Source organism: Triturus cristatus, chromosome 4_2, assembly GCF_964204655.1.
Source record: "Triturus cristatus chromosome 4_2, aTriCri1.1, whole genome shotgun sequence".
In the NCBI taxonomy this organism is placed as follows: domain Eukaryota; kingdom Metazoa; phylum Chordata; class Amphibia; order Caudata; family Salamandridae; genus Triturus; species Triturus cristatus.
Genome location: NC_140586.1, coordinates 187,933,343 through 187,951,979, shown reverse-complemented (window position 1 = coordinate 187,951,979; position 18,637 = coordinate 187,933,343). Strand labels below are relative to the sequence as shown.

Here is an 18,637-nt window from a genome sequence, read left to right as displayed (position 1 = left end):
ATGCTCTCACACCTTCTCTTTAGGTTCTGAGTGGAGGAGGAGGTCGAGTCCTGCTTCGTTTTTTCATGTTTGCGCTTGAACTTTGATTTATACTTACAGGAAGACTTTGAGCAGGATGTCGAACACTTGCAGGAACCTTCCACAGGAGGGGAACAGCGTCTACACGTGGCTTGGAGTGGGACTTACACGAAGGTTGGGATAACTTCTTGTGTATGGCAGCATGCAGCTTCACCCCTACCAGCCTCAAATTGCCTTCAGGAGTATGATGGTACAGATATCACAAATTCAAGTCGTGGCACGAGCCAGACACCAGAGACACACTCCTTTTAGGTCTATGACCAACATCTGTTTTTGACAGTTGCAGCATGGTTTGACACCTGTAATTTTGGGGGGAGACATCCATCTTTACTGTGAGAAGCTGGTCTGGTATATGATGTCCACTTATGCAAGTGGGCCCCCTGCCCCAGTCCAGACAACCCTTATGGTGATTTAAGAGGTCTTAGACAACCTTAGAAAGTTCTCTAAGTGGTAGCTGTGGAGAGCCGCCTTCAGGCTTAGTCCAGAAGGAGTGTAAAGCAGCTTGTTTTACTAGAACACAATCTTATTGGATAGGTTAAGTGAAAAGAACCACACCAAGTATTTATAAAAATATGTATTTATTATTTAATATTCTCTAGTAAGTTCAAATGTCTCCTACACGGAGATAAACACAACCCACAGAATACTTTAGCAAACAAATACACAGTAAATAGCATGAAATACACAGTGGACCCCAGGGGGGAACAAACCATATACTAAGACTGAGAGAGGACGTAGAAATGCTGGGGATCTACAGAACCACCTAAGGTAAGTAGATAGGGACCCCGCGGAGAGCGTGTGCAGTGTGGGAACACGACTGCGTGCTCCGTACAAGTCTATGTGCAAGTCGTGGTTGGATTTTTAAAAATCAAGGACTCTTCCTAGTGGACCCTGAAGAACCCCCCCCCCCCCCCTGGAGGGCAACCCCACTAATGGATACCCTAGTACCCACGTTACCTACACCAGGGAAGCCGGGCTCATATGTGTAAAGTGGTGTCGGAAACCGCGTTCGAACCCAATGGAGGACGTCAGGAAAGTGCAGCTGTGGAAGAAGGAGGAAGTGTCCGGTGGAATCAGAGGATGGATTCTCGAGGAGAGGTATCTGCAAGCAAAGGAGACAGAATCTAGGTCACTCAGGAGTGACAAGGAGACTTGGAAGACGAATGCCATCCGATGTCGGGTGTTGCAGGTTGGATGACGATGACCTTGACTCTGCAGCTGTGAGGACCAGGCGACGCTGAGGAGGACCAGGAGCAGTGCACGAGCTGTCCCACGAAGGATGTCGAGTGCTGAGGGTTCAGTGCCCGGCAGGAGCACCAAAAAGCCTTGGCAAATGCAACCAACGCAGGCATCAAAGAAGGAGCACCGTTGGGACCAGCAAAGTCATGGGGACTCTGCAAAAGGAGGGGAGTCAGGGTAGGCCCCGAGCCATCAGGGAAGCCCAAAAGAAACAAGTGTGACCTTCAAATGGACCCACAGGCCAGAGGCACTGTAGTCGCGAGAGGACCTCAAGCAGCTGACCAAAAGATGCAGGCCACGATGCACGCGGTGCGGTGTGGCTGAAGATTATGGTCACTGGAGATACTCGAGGTTGGGGCTACTTGGAGCACGAAGATCTCCTTGGAAAGAAGTCAACAAGCCTTTGCAACTGCAAGTTGACGCGGTGCACAGGGGTTTGGTTATTGCAACCCCTACGAGGGACTCAAACTTGGTGAGAGGGCAGGGCAGGCCTTGGGAGCTGGAAAACCACCACCTGTGTTGCTGAGCCTTTTGAGTCCGGGGGAGCTCAGGATCAGCAGACCGGTCGATCTAGTTGCGGTGCCTGCGAATGCAGGGCAGTGACCCCTTCACTCCAAGGGAGATTCCTTCAAGTGTCTTTGATGCTTCACAGGCCTTGGAATGTTCCTGTATGATGCACAGGCACAGACTGAAAAGGAGACAGAAGTCAGGCCCAAACGAAGTCCAGAATGCCCAAACGGTAGAAGTAGAAGTGGTGTCTGATCTGAATCTTATCCCACGACGAATTTAGGGACCTACACCAAGGTAAGCCCTTAAGTACCCTAGGGAAAGGGTTGGGAAGATTCAGGGGACCCTCACAGGGGAGCATCCGGACAGGGGGAGGTTACTCCCATGTCCTTTGTCCAGTTTTGCCCCAGAGTGGGAGCCACCGGCTCCCAGAACTGGTTTGAGATGGACTATGCACGGGGACACCAAGTGTGCCCCTCATGCAGACTGTCTGGCGTTGAAAAGCACACCCACCTGGTCCCGATACACTAAATCCTGTATGGGAGGTGGTCAGAGCTCCCTGTGACAGGATGCCTATTGTTCCACCTTCCTCTGCTCAGGCTTGGCTTAGCAGCAGGAGGGCAGAAAAGTGTCTCTGGTCGGCGGCAACCATTTTGTGCAGTCTGGGTCTAGAAGGTTGGCACCAGGAACACTGAAAGCCTAACGGAGGGCTCTTCCAGTGCTTGGAATCAGATTCCAACATGTTTGATACCAAACATGATAGGATTCGTTGCAGTCAGTTTCGAGATGGTCATCGAGTAATTACGCAGTGCCCCTCTATATAGTATATGGCTGCTTCACTGATAACGCGGGAGAATGGACTCCGTGTCCTGCTCATGCAGGGGCACCCTCTCACTTAGAACCAAGCACCCTGCCTTCAGGATTGTAAAGTTTTACTATAGGGGTGACTTATAGGTTTTAAGTGCAGTGATCGTTACATATAGGAAACCTATATCTTAAGTAAGTGCTGGAAGCACCAACTTACACAGGCTGCAATGGCAGGTTTGTAGTTCCATTTTTCATGGTCTCCCATGGGGGCATAATGCATGCTTGAGCCCATGAGAGGCCTCTGGGGTACCTATGCCCTGGGTACCTTAGTACCATATACTAGGATCTGATAAGGGTTCCCCAGTATCCAATCTGGGATGTACCCAAGTACTAACCACAGCAATTTTGGGAGAAAGCAGATAGACTGGGGTCCTGATTAGCAGGATCCCAGTCAGATTAGTCAAAAACCAGCATAGCACCAGGCAAAAAGTGAGGGTAACCATGCAGAGGGATCCTACCTTCCTACACTTACTACAATGGAATTTGTTGTTAGAAGATGTTGGAAGGCTAACAAAATTGGGAGAGGAATGCCAGATCAGCGTCAGAAGGCAATTAAAGAAAGTAAATGATTTCAGCATGCAGACGTGACACTTATATGCAGACAGTACGGAACCTTCACAGAGGAGTGTGTCGCCACCTAGTGGTGTGCTGGATATGGAAAAGTATTTTAAGGTGAATAATCTGTGGTTAGATGTATCTGAGAAAATGCAATGTTTTCTGTGGGCACAGAAATGTAAGTATTTTGCAGATTAATGCTGAGGTCTCCAAGCAGGAGTTGCAGGTGTGAGAAAGCACGAGAAAACTTCATTAGGGTCTTCACAAAATGAAGGCAGAAGGACCTAGGATAATAAGTAATCAGGAAAAACTTTCTCCTTAAAGGGTTATGCTCCATACACCTGGTCTCGCTCTTTCTCTTTAAGGTAATAGAGAATACCTTTTTCTTTCTTCCCGTCAACTTACAGTACTGCTTTTGTCTGCCACCCCTTAGATTTTCGACCACTGCTGCCTATACTAGTCAAATCCAGATGCTTCATTTTAGATTCAGACTTTTCAGTACATCAACAGAAGTCAAATACTGTTACACTGGCTCCTGCCACCTACGGAAAACAAGATCAAACTGTTAATGCCTGCTCGAGAATTCGTATTAGCAATACAGTGCGGATATCTCACGCACACAGTGGAAGTGCAGTGCATTGTTCTGCATCTTTCCTGGCATACTGCTTGCACAATTAAAAGCTCTTCTTCATTCTGCAGTGTGGAAGATTCTTGAGGGGAAGACATTGTATCATTTATCCCCTTACCTAAGTATTCTCCACTGGTTACCTCTTCATTGTCATATCACATTTAAAAGCTGCTGCACTGCCTATTTAGCATGTCATGCAGACTTCCTATCCTTATGAAAACAGTCTCTTACAGGAGGCGCCAGAAGTACAAAGAGCAAAAGCTCCATCCGCCTCAACACCCCAAAGGCAAAATAACTTAAGAATGTTAAACAACATATTTTCCTCATCAGCCCTGGAAGACTCAAACTACCTTGCTACAGGTGTTAGTTTACCTTCTACCAACCTCTCCTTCATGAAGAAGTGAAGTTTAAATTATTCTCATTCACATTAGGTCTCAAAGACTCCTGTGCTCTCTTCAGTGGATCTGTTTCTAAATTCTAGTTCCAACAACCTGTTTCAGTCTCTTCTTTTTTTTACATGCAAAGTGCAACGTTGACCTTAGGTTATAGTTAGTTTAAATAAAATTAATTAAAATCAATCCATTCATCCGCTACTGGCACCAGGATGTCCATTTTGTGGCTGTCAACAGGCTCCTACTTTTGTAGAATTGACCTATGCCCCCATCTACACTTCTATAGACGCTGTGCTCACTGAGTTCCTCGAAGATCTTAGGATGTGTCCTTCTCCTCCAATCACTAAATCTACTCCAATGTTTTCAAATGTTGCCTTCCCCTCCAATGTTCTATTCATTTCACTGCACAAAAGGTTTGGCCGACTTGTATCAAAGATGTTTGTTTTCACCTTGTTTTTTGCATTTGCCTTATTACTTCATATACACATCTCTGCCATCTCTACGACAACTTCTCCCATCTCTTGTGCATACTTACACTCCTCGCATAGGTTCAAAATAGTGTTTATGACTGCCTATCTTTTTCCTTCATCTTCTTTCAACCAATGTTCACCCTCATTCAGAAAAATCACCAGCCTTAGTGAAGCGGACATTTTGGGAGTCTTGAGTTTTCCATGGGTTTGTGATGAATGCTCTGGACTTGAACCCCTCAATGTCTGTAACACCACCCAATCGATATTTAGCAAAACCCTGAAAACTGACATCAAACAACTGTGCGAATATGAGGAATCCCACAACCTACTCTACAATCTTCACTGATATGAAGGAAGATCTCCTAGCCTCACGGAATATTGGCCAGTCTCAAATGCTCCTCTTCCTACATCTGTCTGCGGTGTATGATACAATAAATGAAGAATAGAAGTAATGCTCCTGCATCACTTGGTATGCCTTACCTTGGATTACACCCTTCTGAACGGAATGCAGACACCAGATTAAAATAGATAATTCACCTTCCGCCACTGAAGCAATAACATGTGCCACCCCTCAGGAATCTTCCTTGTCCCTGCTGCTTTTTCATCTTCTAGCAGAAGTAATCTCCCAACACTGCCTAACGTTCCAGATGAGTGCAGATGACTGTGAGAAAGTGCCATCTTTCTTGCATGGTATGCCCCCACTTTTTGCGGAATTGCTGATGTACTTTGACTGAGTGTGCCCTGGGCTCCTGCCAATCAGGTGCCCAGGGCCTGTGTTCCTTCCCTAAAACTGTGTTGAAACCAAAACCCAATTGGCATCTCAGGCCTTACGTCAGCCCCTGGTAAATGGTACCCTAGGTACCCAGGGCCCTGTGACCAGAGAAGGCCCCTAAGGGCTGCAGCACTTATTGTGCCACCCTTAGAGGCCCTGTACCCTGACACACACACACACTGCCTCTGCAGGCTGAGTGTCGTGGTACAGAACAAAACAGAGAGTCGACATGGCACACATCCCTGTTTGGGCACAGCTTTACATCAGAAATTTGAAAATGGCACAACATCCCGCGTGTGGATTAAAGAAAATGTAGAATGATAGGAAAAACACACAGAGAATGGTTTAGGTGGTTAAACATTGGTTTAAAAATGGATGAAGAACTTGAACTGTCTGCTAGAGTGGCGCAATTCAGCTGTGCGGTCGGTTTGGGGCAAAATGGTGCCCCCTTCTATCCACGTTGTTACTAATACAGGTGCCATTTGGGTATGGTACCTTACCGACGAGCACGCAAACCAGGATAATTATGGATAAAAATGAAATCTTTAAACAAACTAGAAGAAAAAGGTGTGCGCCCTACAACCCCTATTTGAACACATCCCTGTTTGCCATGCCCACAAACACACTGCCCTGGCATACCTCAGTCACCCCTGGGTGCACTATGCCAGCGGTGTGGGTACAGGTGCAGGAGCCCTGTACCCCTACAGTACCCAGGTCCGTCCCTGGGCACTGTAAGTGCAGTGCTGCCATTAAGAGTATATGGTGCTGGGAGGTCATCATTACGAACTCCACAGCACCATAATGGCTACACTGAAGACTGAGAAGTTTGATATCAAACTTCTCAGCACATTATACCCGCACTGATGCCAGTGTGGGATTTAATGTAAAATGCACGACAGAGGGCAACTTAGAGTTGCCCTCTGAAACTAACCAACAACCTGTGTCCTGACTGAGAGGCTGCATTGGCTGCCACCCAGCAGACAGTTTGCTGGGCCCCTGGAGAGAGAGCCATCCGCTCTCGTGGGCCTGCAACAATGCACATCCTGGGACGAGGTGCCAAGCCTCCTCCCCCAGGATGGGCAGTGGAAGCTTCAAATGCATGCCGCCTTTGTGAGCCTCCCCAGACCACTTGCTGTACTCAGCAACTGGTCCCCACCGGTTCTGACCCCGACTCTGGCGGAAAGCCCAAGGGAGGAAAGGGGGGTGTGCCAGCCTCTGCCAACCCCACCCCTAAGGTGGGGGAGGCGAGGTGAAGCACAACTCCGGGCTCTCGCCATCTTGAGGATGGGGAGCCCTACCCAATCAGGACTAGGCTCCTGCCCCCCCTCCCACTGGAGAGTGGCAGGGTAGGGGGTGTACCCACCCCAGGGACGGGACCCATTGGTCCCTGACCTTTCCCTACCTGTAACGCCCCTAAATTTAGTATTTAGGGGCACCCTGAACCTTCCTTCCTCAGATCCCGATTCCGAAACTACACAGAAGAACAAGAAGAAAGAAGACCTGCCATGCAGCTGCTAACAAGAGGACAACACTAACTGACTTGGCCCCAGCCCTACAGGCCTGTCGACCCTTGAACCTGCTCCTGCTAAACCCCGGCGTCTCCAGTGGTCAGCAACCTCGAAAACCCCGGAGGACCTGACTGCCTTGCTCATCTAAAGACTGGGACTCCCACGAGCAGTGGTTCTGCTCAAACAGCAACAATCCCTGGTGCCAAGCCAGAAACCGTGAATCCAGCGCACACTGCACTCGCCGAGCTCAGCCTGTGCCTGAGTGAACAAAGACCACGAGGACGTCCCAGCGCGACTGTGACCAAGAATCCAGCACCCAAGGACCCTCCTCGACGCTCCTGGCGACGCCTGCAGCCTCACAACCAGGGACCCCCCCAACCGCGACCAGCAGAGGGTAAGATTTCCCGACGCGAAAAGACACCCCGGCGCCCTGCGGCCCCCTGTGCGCAACTCCTGGGTGCCTACCTAATCTACAGCTCCCCAACTTACCTCTCGAAGTGGTGGTCGCACCTGAAGAATCTTCGTCCCCGAGCTTGCAGCCTTTGTTCGTCTTGCAGCTTTTTCATTGAAATACATTGAGCGCCCGACGGCTCAAAAGCACCCTGCACCCAGCCGCCCGAGTGCCCCTGGAGGTGCAGCATCTGTCCTATCCTACTTCCCCACTTGCCCTGTGTAAGTGACCAGAAGCTCAGCTCCCACAGCCGCGTGGCCTACCTGCAAGCAGCCACCAACCAAAGGCCCCCTGCCCGCCATAGGCTAACATTGGGCCTACTCTCTCTGCACCCGGCTGCCCCTGTGCCGCTGAGGGTGTAACAACTGTACCTTCCTGACCCTGGGAGACACCTGAGTCTACCCCCAGAACCTTAACTCTGCCAGTCGAGTACTTACCTGAAAGCCGATAACCTACATTTTCGCCATAGGGTATACATTGACTGGTTTTCACTTGGAAATTCTTCTAAGTGTCGAGTTTTGAAACATTAAAATATTCACTAAAAATCACCTGATCAACGAAAACGAAATTACTCACATGTTATCAGGAGAGGTCCCAGTGATGGATCTTTGTGCCCAGCACTGACCCTACAAAGCAATTACAACTGTGATTTTCCGATAACCAAACTTTCCTCCATAGGATAACATTGCCTGGTTTTTGCCAGAAATTCTTCTAAATGTCGATTTTTGAAACATACAAATATTCCTTCAAAATCGCCTGTTTAACAAAAAACGATTTCTTTCAACTGTTTACAGGAGATGCACCAGGGCTGAATCTAGGATCCAGCCTGAGTAAGAAAAACCTATGCAAAGTAATTGATATTGCGTTTACTTTAAAATTCCCATTGAGCTCAATGTTATAATTGTGTTTAACTTGTGTTGCCCACTGCAACAACTGTATCTATTGCATTTAAAAGTCTATTGCTTATTGAAAGTATTTAACTAAAGCATCTCATTCTGAGAAAGTATTTTGATACCTACTTGTGGTTCTAAAATAAAATAACAATATATTTTTATATACAAAACAATTGTCCTAGAGTTCAGTTCTTGAGTGTGTGAGACCATTTGCTGACTGAGTGTGTACAACAAATGCTTTACACTGTCCTCTGATACTGCCTTACTGCTCGACCAAGCTACCACTTTAGAGAGTAAGGTTATATCTAACTTTAACCTCTGTCAAACCTCTGGGGACTGTGGACTCTGTGCACCCTGTACCTTACCTTGGTACAGTATATACAGAGCCACTTTCTTACATGCAGATCAACATTGAGAAAAGACCTGAATTCTGAACAAGATCCTTGAAAGACTAAGACAAATCTAACACAGGCTGGAGGGCAACTTTTTACGTCTCAACGGATCCAAAACTGAAATCAGGATCAAGAGGAGCCTCAGGATTTTACCTGTAACTGATCTGCCGAATTGGGTACTGTTAAAAAACTATTAAATAAAATGAAGAACCCGGAATACGGTTTTATCAAAATACCTTTTTTGATCTCCAAATATCCACTACTTTGAAGAATAGCAATAATTTCTTGCAGAGGCTTTGAAAGACCCTTCCATTGCTTCTACAGAACCACAAGTCAGAATTGACAAGATCCGTCATCCTACCACATGTAGATTATTGAATACAATACACTGGGGTGCAGCAAGAACAGAGATTCAAAAACTCCAACGGATTAAAAACTAACCAGCATGAATGTGTGTTAATTAAAAAATACAGAGCACCTTACTACTGCATTAAGACAATTACACTGGCTCCTCGTCTACTTAAAACGACTTTGAACAAGATACAATCTGCACTGTGGTGCAAGCTGTATCTGCTTTCAGAAAGTAATTCCTGGTTGCCCGCTGACATCAAACACCATCAATCGGATTAACGCACAATTTTATAAAAAAGAAATATAAGCAAAAAATAAAAAGAGGTCACAGAATTTAACTCTGGAACATTCTTGAGCCTTGGATTCAAAATCTGCTTCAGGAGAGCACTAACAAAGCAACTTTCATGGAAGCCTTTGAATCCTAAGTACCAGCCTTTGGGGAAGGGCCTTTTCCTGCGCTTGCACAAAACAATGCTTCCCCCTTTCCATTCCCTATTCACTGCATTGTGAAGAAGCTTTGGCAACCTGTTGACACATTATAAATCAAATACATTAATCCACCAGGTGCCAAACATTATAAAGTTGATAAAGTTCTGTTTCTAACTGCCCCATTAATGTCTAAAGTAGTAACCATGATCACATTAAAGCAGAAGATACATGGGCCCATATACCTTGGAGCCGCAGTCTGGCGGTATCGAGCGGGAAAAACACAGTCATGGCCGTCACACTGCCCTGCGAGTTGAAAGAAGAGAAATAAGTCCTTGTTAGTACATTCTCAATGCATGTCTGCATTATCACACACAGCGATATACAGCTAGATACACAGAGTAAAAGGCATTTGTTGTCTTCTTGAGTGGAATGCATAACACAAAGGGCCTTAAAGGCTGAGCTGGGCCTAAGTGAGCATACTTCTAAAAGTTCTAATGCTCCTGAATGGCAGCAGGTTTGTCAGGGCAGAAGCTAAATGTGGCATATGAGACGCACGTCATCTGAGGAGAATGAGGTGTTTACGACAGACTCTTTCAAAGTTGTGCTGCAAGCTCCTGTCTACAAGCCACTACTTTAGGTCAATCATGAAAACTCTGCCTAGAGCCCGGTTGAAGAAAGCGAGAATACAGTAGCCTCTGCGTCTCTATTAAATTTACTGGTTGTTTCTCCTGTGTACACATCACTAGACAAAATAGCCATCATATACATCTTTCGGAGTCTGGTACTCCTTCAACCATACCAATATTTTGGGCCACCAAGGAGAGAATCTTTGTGGCAGATATAAGAAGAATTGCATTTGTCCACTGACTTGTGATGTTTTGGGAGAGGGAGTTGAGAAAAGGGGACTTTTTTTGCTTTAAGAGAAAGAGAGATAGAGAGACAGAATATCTCTCATACAGAGCGTAAGTTGCTGTGTTAGGAACATGTTTCTGTTTCACTGGATAGGCTCGTTTTATTATTTATTGAAGATTTGTATACATACCCCATCATTCATGCTAGCAAAAAACTCAGAAGTGCCTGAACCCTCGTTTTTTAAATTTATTTTTACATCAAATTTAACAGTATAATGCATGAACTGGCTAAACTATATTGCATAGCAATCCACCAGTAAACCCAGCACACAAAACGCACCACTCTCTTGTGCAAACAGCACTGCACCATGAACCAGAAACTGCTCTCTAACAGCCGTAGCACTCCTGAAAGCCTCAACGCTTTCAACACAACTGGAAAATTCAAAACCCACCATTGAAACTATACTTAGCACATCCCCACCTACATTCACAAGAAATCAACACATGGCCAGAAACCACACATATTGCAATGTTCTATTTTCCACAGCACATAAAACCTATGTCCCCACCGTCACTTGAATGATCAGAATACACTGGCTAAACTCTAAATTAGCTTTAAAACAAATTGAACAAGCCAATACCGCAATTTCCACAATCACCACTGAGAATATCACAGAAATCAAGAGGCGAGTCACAGGAGTATCACTGTCTTGCAATTGTCACTGCGCTAAGGGCGTTTGTAAGGAAGAAAGCCCTCGTGCTATGTAAACAGCCGTACCATTGAAACACTTTATTTTCTGACTCAATGTAGCTGCTATTCCCAGTGCATTCAAAGTTTTGTGGCACAGTAAGAGCTTCTGCTGGACATTGGTTATGCACAATGTATACCCATACCTATAATGGATACTACCTACTAGAGCACAGTCCTTTTCCTTGTACCTCTGAGAGATGCCCTTGTGAAAAACACATACGAATAACTAAATACTTTGTCTCACCTGTACACATATAGTGTTTTGGGTTAATATGCCACAAGCTCAGGAGTGCATGAGCTGTGTGAATCATGTACCCATTCGAAGACATCATGACTATACCACAAGATGGGTTTCCTCTTCAAGTTAGCTTTCTCCTGTGAGATGCAACAAACTGCAAGTAGCTGCACCCTCTGCAGAAAAAGTGTAGCATTTATAGGAGACTAAGAGTAACTTGTACTCACACTGTCAGCCCTAGAAACCAGTCTGGGGAAAAAGAACAGAGGAGAACTTGGTCTACTTTATAGACAGACTGCTCTCCTCAGATCTGTCTTGGAACTACTCAACCATAATTGACATGTCTAGCAACCCAATACGCATCCCAGGGACATGACACCCTGAAGGTAGAATCAGGCCTTGATGATGTCCCTTGGCTGGAAGCAGAGGAGTGAACCCAACGTGCAGGACAAGTACAAGGCCAAGACGACTACGAGTTGCATGGAGAACGACTCAACAACAGTCCTCCCAGGAGTCTTGTGTGGTAGTTACAGAGATGGTGTGGACCACACCTGTGAACCATGTCAGAAGATCTGCATCATGGAACCATCAAAGTACTACACTGGTGGTGAGCCAGCATTACTTCTCATCTTGACCCTGTAGAACAGATTTAAATTTGCAGGGCATGGCAGGGGAGCAACATGGCCCATAGTTTGCCATGCTCTATTTTTTTATACCTTTATAGGAGCAGAAATCCACCATCTGTGAGCTAGTTTGGGATACAGGCATCCCTGGCTAACTAGACCATTTGAGATCATTATACTGGCTGGAGGTGGTCAACTCAAACTTGAAACCATTCGAACTACTGTCCTACAACATCTCATACTGTACCAGAGTTCCAAAATGTTACCACCTATTGGAGTAATACTTGATTGCTCTACCAAGCTGGCGTTAGGTGTGAAAAGGGAGTAACTTATTTACCTAGTTTAAGGGCAGTAAGACTGGCCGCTGCACAAGAAGCAAGATACGCACTCTTTATTTGCATGGTGTACTGTCCTCAAATATTTTTTTATGTTGGAATTACTATATAAACCCCTGGATTTGGGTGTGAGCCATGAGTCTTTTGGGCCTTTACTAGGGATGCTGTCCGATTTCTTATTAATTTGCTGTACATTTGGGACTTAGTCTATTTTCCTGATTTTGCTCACTCATGTTGTTATTTCTGTAACTGAGACCAACCATACCAAAAACTCTATTTGTACTTGACTGAGTTAATGAGAATTACTGCTGCATTGCAATGTTTTGTTATTTGGGTGTTGCACTTAACATTGTTAATAAACCTTTATGGTTTTCCTTAAATTTCTGCTCTTGAATTCCACTTTTGAGTCACTACTTTTTTACTAACTGGGTCTTTGAAATGCTGTTTGAATCTTGTCTCTAGGGACACAATGACTCATAGTTCTTGAGGATAACACCGCACCCCCCCCCCCCCCCCCGCCCCAAAATGTTCCCGCACCACTGTTATGCACATTATCTAAGCAATAGCACACCCACAAGGGCTTGAAAAGAAGTACTTAAGTGGCTTTTTAGGGAGGAATGGTTTCACGATCTTCAATAGAGAGAGTTGACACCAGGTTAGCTTGGTTTTCTTCTGAGTTCCTTGAGGGTGAGGTCTGTAGCTATGGTGAATCCAAGTACTTGGCGTTGGTTGAAAACAGGGAGGTTCGAATCAATCCAGATTCGTGTCATTAAGCCTGGCTTGGACTACTTTTTGCTTGTTGTCATTGGCAAATAGATGGATTTCTGTTTAGGTGGGAATTATATTCCTTTCTCTTGAGCAGAGTACTGTTCCGAAAAAACAAATCTTGTCAGTATTTCATTATTTTTTTTCTTAAGTGATTGTGTAAACAAAGTAAAGGCACTTTCCCCTTTCAACCCATGACATAGTTCAATTATTGTTTTGTTATATGCATTTGGATAGAGGCAACCACTAATGTTAAAGCATTGTAGCGCATTCTCTACGTGGATGCCCTTTTGTGCATATCTAGGAAGGCCATTCAACCAGACTGAATAAACCACTGTTTGATAGCCTCTGTTGTTTTGTTTTGTTTTGTTTGATTAGTAGAAGGTTTGCTGTTTGAGTATGATCATTTGTATGTGAGATTGTAACAATGATGTGCCGTGTTATTCATGGCACTAAAGTGCTGCTGCTATATGTCTAATGAAAGGCCAAAAAAAAGGCTGTGTGAGGGTTGCATGCAGTAAGGGTGGTCTATAAAATATTCAATGCAAAAATGTGTGTTCGTTTTGGGTTTGAACAGTAAGAGTAGTCAGAGTCGAAAACAAGAGTCGCTTTCATATTTTAGTGCAGTGTTTCCCAAACTGGGGTCCGAGGACCCCCAGGGGTCCGTGGCACATTCCCAGGGGGTCCGCAGGCAGCAGTTTTAAAAGCACTGCAAAATTCCTTTTAAAATGCAGAAAATGCCAGTGATTAATGTACCTGCTGGAGAGATGAGAGTTTTGTCTAGTGGCAGCTTTGACTTATCTAATGTGACACAGAGGGTTAATATGCCTACAGCAAAGAACGTATACAATGCCTTTTAAAAAACAGTATTTAATGTGCATAGGACAGTGGGCTACTGCTTTTGTCACAGAGATTCTTTTGTCACTGTGCAATTCATAAGGGACAATCGTAATCTAGCACAGTGTCCTATAAACTGTCAAAGAGCTGCTTGCAAACTGCATGGTAAAAGTTAGCAACATATGTTTATTCCCAGTCTATCATTATCCTGATGCTGCTATGTTCCCACTTCCTGCACATGAACAATTTTGTAATGCCTTTTTGTCACTTCTATGTGTGCTGCCTAATGCAGCACACATGGAAATTACAAAACGTCATTTTTATTAAAGATTGTTTATGTGCATGAAGGGTCACCATCCTGAACATAAACAATCAAAAGTGTTTTGCTTTTTCCATTGGAAAAAGCAAAAACGAGGAGAAATAAGGCATTTCTCCTCATTTAGCCAAGTTAAGACCAGGTTTTTCATGGTCTTAATTTTGGTGCTGTCTCCCATTTAAGCTGACCTTGTAAATAGAGGGCAGCGTCAAAATCAATGGGTGTTGGAGTGAAATGCCCACTGCAACTCCCACTGCCCACTTTTTCATGCTAAGCTTTGCGTGAAAGGGGGCCTTATTTACAAGGCAGCGTTAAGCCACAATAAGTGGCTTAACGCTGCCTTGTAAATAAGGCAAAGCCCCTATTGCCACAGGAACATCGCAAAAAGTGACATTCCCATGGCGATAGGGACTTGTAAATATGCCCCTAAAATCCTTAGTAATTTGAGTATTTGTTTTGTGTGCACACGTTTGTTTATTGTTTTCGAATTACTGTTATAATGTTTGAAATTTAAATCCTACAAATTGCTTGGGGGTCCCTGGCTTCCAGTGGTGACTCATTGGGGGTCCTCAGGAGTCAAAAGTTTGGGAACCACTGTTTTAGTGCTTCTGGAGGGCGAGTAGTCAGCCATTGTCGTCCTGAGGAACAAAAGTACAAGGAGAGGTGATGCAATCTTCACCATGAGAAATACTGACTTGGGGTGAGGAGCGACTGGTAGTCTGGTGATGGAAACCGAGTCACACGAAGAATTAAGGTCAGAGATAGTCTATTATGGGATACAAAACCCATGAAAATCTAGTGGGGTAAGGTGTAATACCACCTGTATCTAAAGCCCCCCCTTTAGCAGTTTCTGCACTCAGTCCACCGCTAGCTGCCTCTCCCTGATTTATATGTTTACAGGTAGGGTCCCTAAGAGGAGGAGGAGATGGTGGCAGTTAGAGCTGGACTTAACAGAATACTCCTCTTGATCTCCCCGAGTGCTGTGACTTCTGGGAGAGGACTCGATATGGAGAGCATCTAAGGGTGTTGAATGTTCTGCCATGGCATTTACCAAGCTTAAGGTGGCCCAATTAGGGTGTCAGAGTGCAGGCACTCACCCTCGTTTGCCTAGGTGAGTCTTCCTCTCTGTCTTGTTATAGAGTATTGGTGTGAGCAAACTACGTTCTGATACTTACAAACCATTTTTTGTCCGAAATATTCAGGAAAGCTCTAGATCTACTAGCTTCACAACCTTTGCCAAACATTTTCCAAAAGGCTTTAAAATCCAGCTAATCAATGATCTTGGACATATGTGACCACCAGGAAAGATATTCCTTACTAATCTCCTATAATTCCATGAAGGCTTACACAAATCAAAAGAAATCTCCTTCTAGACTTGCAGACTTTGCAACTAGACATTCAAGATCAAAGCACCCCTCAACAGTGCCATGAGCGTGTTTCATAGGGCCAGCTGTTTCAATGCTTTTACACAAGAAATTCTGTATATCTTTTATAACCAACACCATACCCATAGCAGTGTTAGCTACAACATACCTACTATAACACGGGGGTGGAGGGGGGTGGGAGCTGGGAGATATGAATAGGTATGTCAAACAACCTCCCTATCAAAACTAAAAAAGTTTTTTTGAATTTGACGTTCCACAGGTACCCTCAGTCCAACTGTCTAGCAGGGTTCAAATAGGAGACGTCCTATAAGAGGTGTCCTAATGTGTACCAAAAGTGTTGTTCAGGGTATCCCAAATTCAGGACTTTGAACCCTCACCCCCCTAGGTGGCATGCTTCTTCACCTTCACACAGGGGGTGCAATTCCTAGCCGGTACCTCACCCAGAGAAAGGGGGCCCTTTTGATGGGATATCTTTTCACTGCCTGTAGTGAGTGCATCTGTAAGTTGGCAAGTAGTTTTGTGTGGTAGGTGAAATCTTGTTGAGCATTAAAATTGAATCAGAAACCCCACATGTACTTGCTTTATTCCGTGGAGATGATTGCCATGGTTAAAAACAAAAGACGACCAATTGAACTTTTGTCCCTCAGTGGTCCGTCTAATTTGGTCTACATGTTTCATGTATGAAGGGCAATAGATCACCAAACTCTCCTTTGTCCAGCAACAACAGAGGAGTATTCTTTGTGTTAGGTCTATAACTAGAAGGCAGTGCCTTCACCCACCTCCTAAAATATTCCAAGTTCCCTGCAGCCATGCAAACGGCAAGACAGGTCAGCAAAACACAGTCCCCATATTTGTGTGTGTTATAAAAGAAATGAGATGTATTTTCTTGCTCATTATTTGCAGGTTTACTTGACCAGAAGGTCGTGTGAATTGAAGGAACTCTATAGGTGGTGCTAAACTACGGTTTGAGCATCTTTGGTCTCTTCACCCCTGCCTGACAGGATAGTCAGAGAAGAGGGCCCCTTAGTTGGCACCTCTTGCCCCTTTAGAAACACTTGCCTGTGCTAGTGGGCTCCGTGACAAGTCAACACTTATCTGTTCGACCTATCAATACAGAAAATGCTACATTTTATTTCGTTTAAACGTTTTCTATGGGACCACAAAAGCTGAAGGACACTGGAGCTCTGTACAGTAAAATAACACACAATTAAGGGAACTAGACAAATAAACGTACGTAATCAATTGTGAACATTCTCTATAAATAAAAACAAAAACATGTTTTACACCTGCAAAAGTCTTTGTGTGATAACAATAAACCAAGGCACACCACACTACTTACCACTGCGCCAGACACGGCATGTACAAGACTTTCATAGGAAAACATTGCTTGTGACACAGCAGATAACCGAGACTCGGGCTCCAGCGTCTCCTCCACGGTGGCGGCACCGAGACTCCAGGAAGGTGGCATACTATGCCAGTGGTGGAACTGCCACAGAAGGGTCGATCTGCAAAAGAAAGGGTGGTCTGTCACCAGATATGGACATAAAGGATGTCTGGGAGTAAGTTGCTGACATTATGCTGAGGAACTCGGTAGGTGTGCAGCTCACTGGCCCAACACCATGCAGTCATTGTGTATGATGCTAACAGTTAATGTTGGGGGATGAGTTGTCATGATCAGTTTATTATAGCTGTTGTGAGTGACATGCAAAAATCCACAGAGAACGATGATGCAATGCATGTGAACAACCTCCGCATACCAGGTCCCACGAGTGAAAGAGCCAGTTCAACCATGGGGCGGGGAAGGGGTTCTACTATTAGCATTTCTCACACACACCGATGTCCAAGTCTCTTTAGTTGGGTTGTGGCACACCAGTGGAGGGAGATCCGGCACTCACCACAGGCGATCACTAAGCGGTTGAGTAACTGTTCTTTCTATGAGGCAGCTTTAAAAACTTCCAATACGCTTGCATGTCTCCACCCACCTCACCTCCAAAAGTAATGACAACATTGTGATGCATTTTGTAATCTGTGCACACAATTTTCACTCGGTCCTAATCGACGCTGGAAACCCAGGAACAAACAATTCATAATTTTGAAGATGGATGGTATACTCGTTAAACATTTTGCACAACGAAAACACATTGACTTTATTTCTGCTTCACTCTTCCTACGGTCTTCCCCACTTTCAAGGTTTCAAAAAATCCAGTTTTGATGTTAATGACCGAATACAAGAAAAAGAAAATACATTTTACTACATTATTGTGTGGATGTCTGGAATAAGGTGAGCCAGGGACTGGAACCCGATGACAGAACTCCAAGTCTACAAAAGAGAAATATTGATATTCCAAGGCTTGTCTCACTACACATCAAAATCAAGCACATCTACAGCTCATGTAGTAGCAATGAACGGTGCAGACTAACCAGCTGGTGTACGTAATATGGTCATCAACCTCTCCATATCTGGGGAACAGACATTTATTGCTCATAATTCACAAGTACTGTCAAATACACATTTTCTCACCCGTAAATCCAAGTCTTACTATATGAATCTGCTCTTCCACTGCAAAAAACAGTCTCCATTACAAAAACTGAAATACATTTCACACCAAAGTTGAAACAAGCAGGTTTCACCAACAGAGGGTTCAATTATTTTATTTAACACCTCTCTTGGCTTGATAATGGTGTCCCTATCAAGTTCTACATATCCTTGTGAAAGGGTGCTATATACCTGCGTGACTGATGGCGACGCAGACACATTTTTGGGGGTACCTTGAGTCGTCAGTGAAATTGATAAGGGTGGGGGCCATTATTTTGGTTAGCTTGAAACCATGGTCCTGGGGAAGATTTGTGTCTCCTCTGCTGCATTCACCTACCCTTAAAAAGAAAGCATATCTTTTGTATTTCTGTCCTGGAGACAGCTCTAGCTGTCTTGCCAGCCTGATGGTGTCCAAAACAAATGAATATATATATATATATATATATATATATATATATATATATATAGTTA

General features: G+C 44.7%; 1 protein-coding gene across 7 annotated transcripts in view; it reads right to left on the bottom strand.

Moving 5' to 3' along the window:
• The window catches only part of SLC25A17 (solute carrier family 25 member 17), a 218,145-nt gene that overhangs the window by 139,483 nt on the left and 60,025 nt on the right, over positions 1-18,637 (bottom strand). For all 7 annotated transcript variants that reach the window (XR_014960567.1, XR_014960566.1, XM_085601064.1 and 4 more), the window contains exons 2-3: positions 16,970-17,135; positions 9,775-9,835 (exon numbers count right to left, since the gene is read on the bottom strand). Coding sequence is in view for 5 of the 7 variants with exons in the window: in XM_085601063.1 (XP_085457189.1) it covers positions 9,775-9,835; positions 16,970-17,135 (227 nt within the window). In the remaining 2 variants the exon portion in view is untranslated. The remainder of the gene's footprint in view (positions 1-9,774; positions 9,836-16,969; positions 17,136-18,637) is intronic.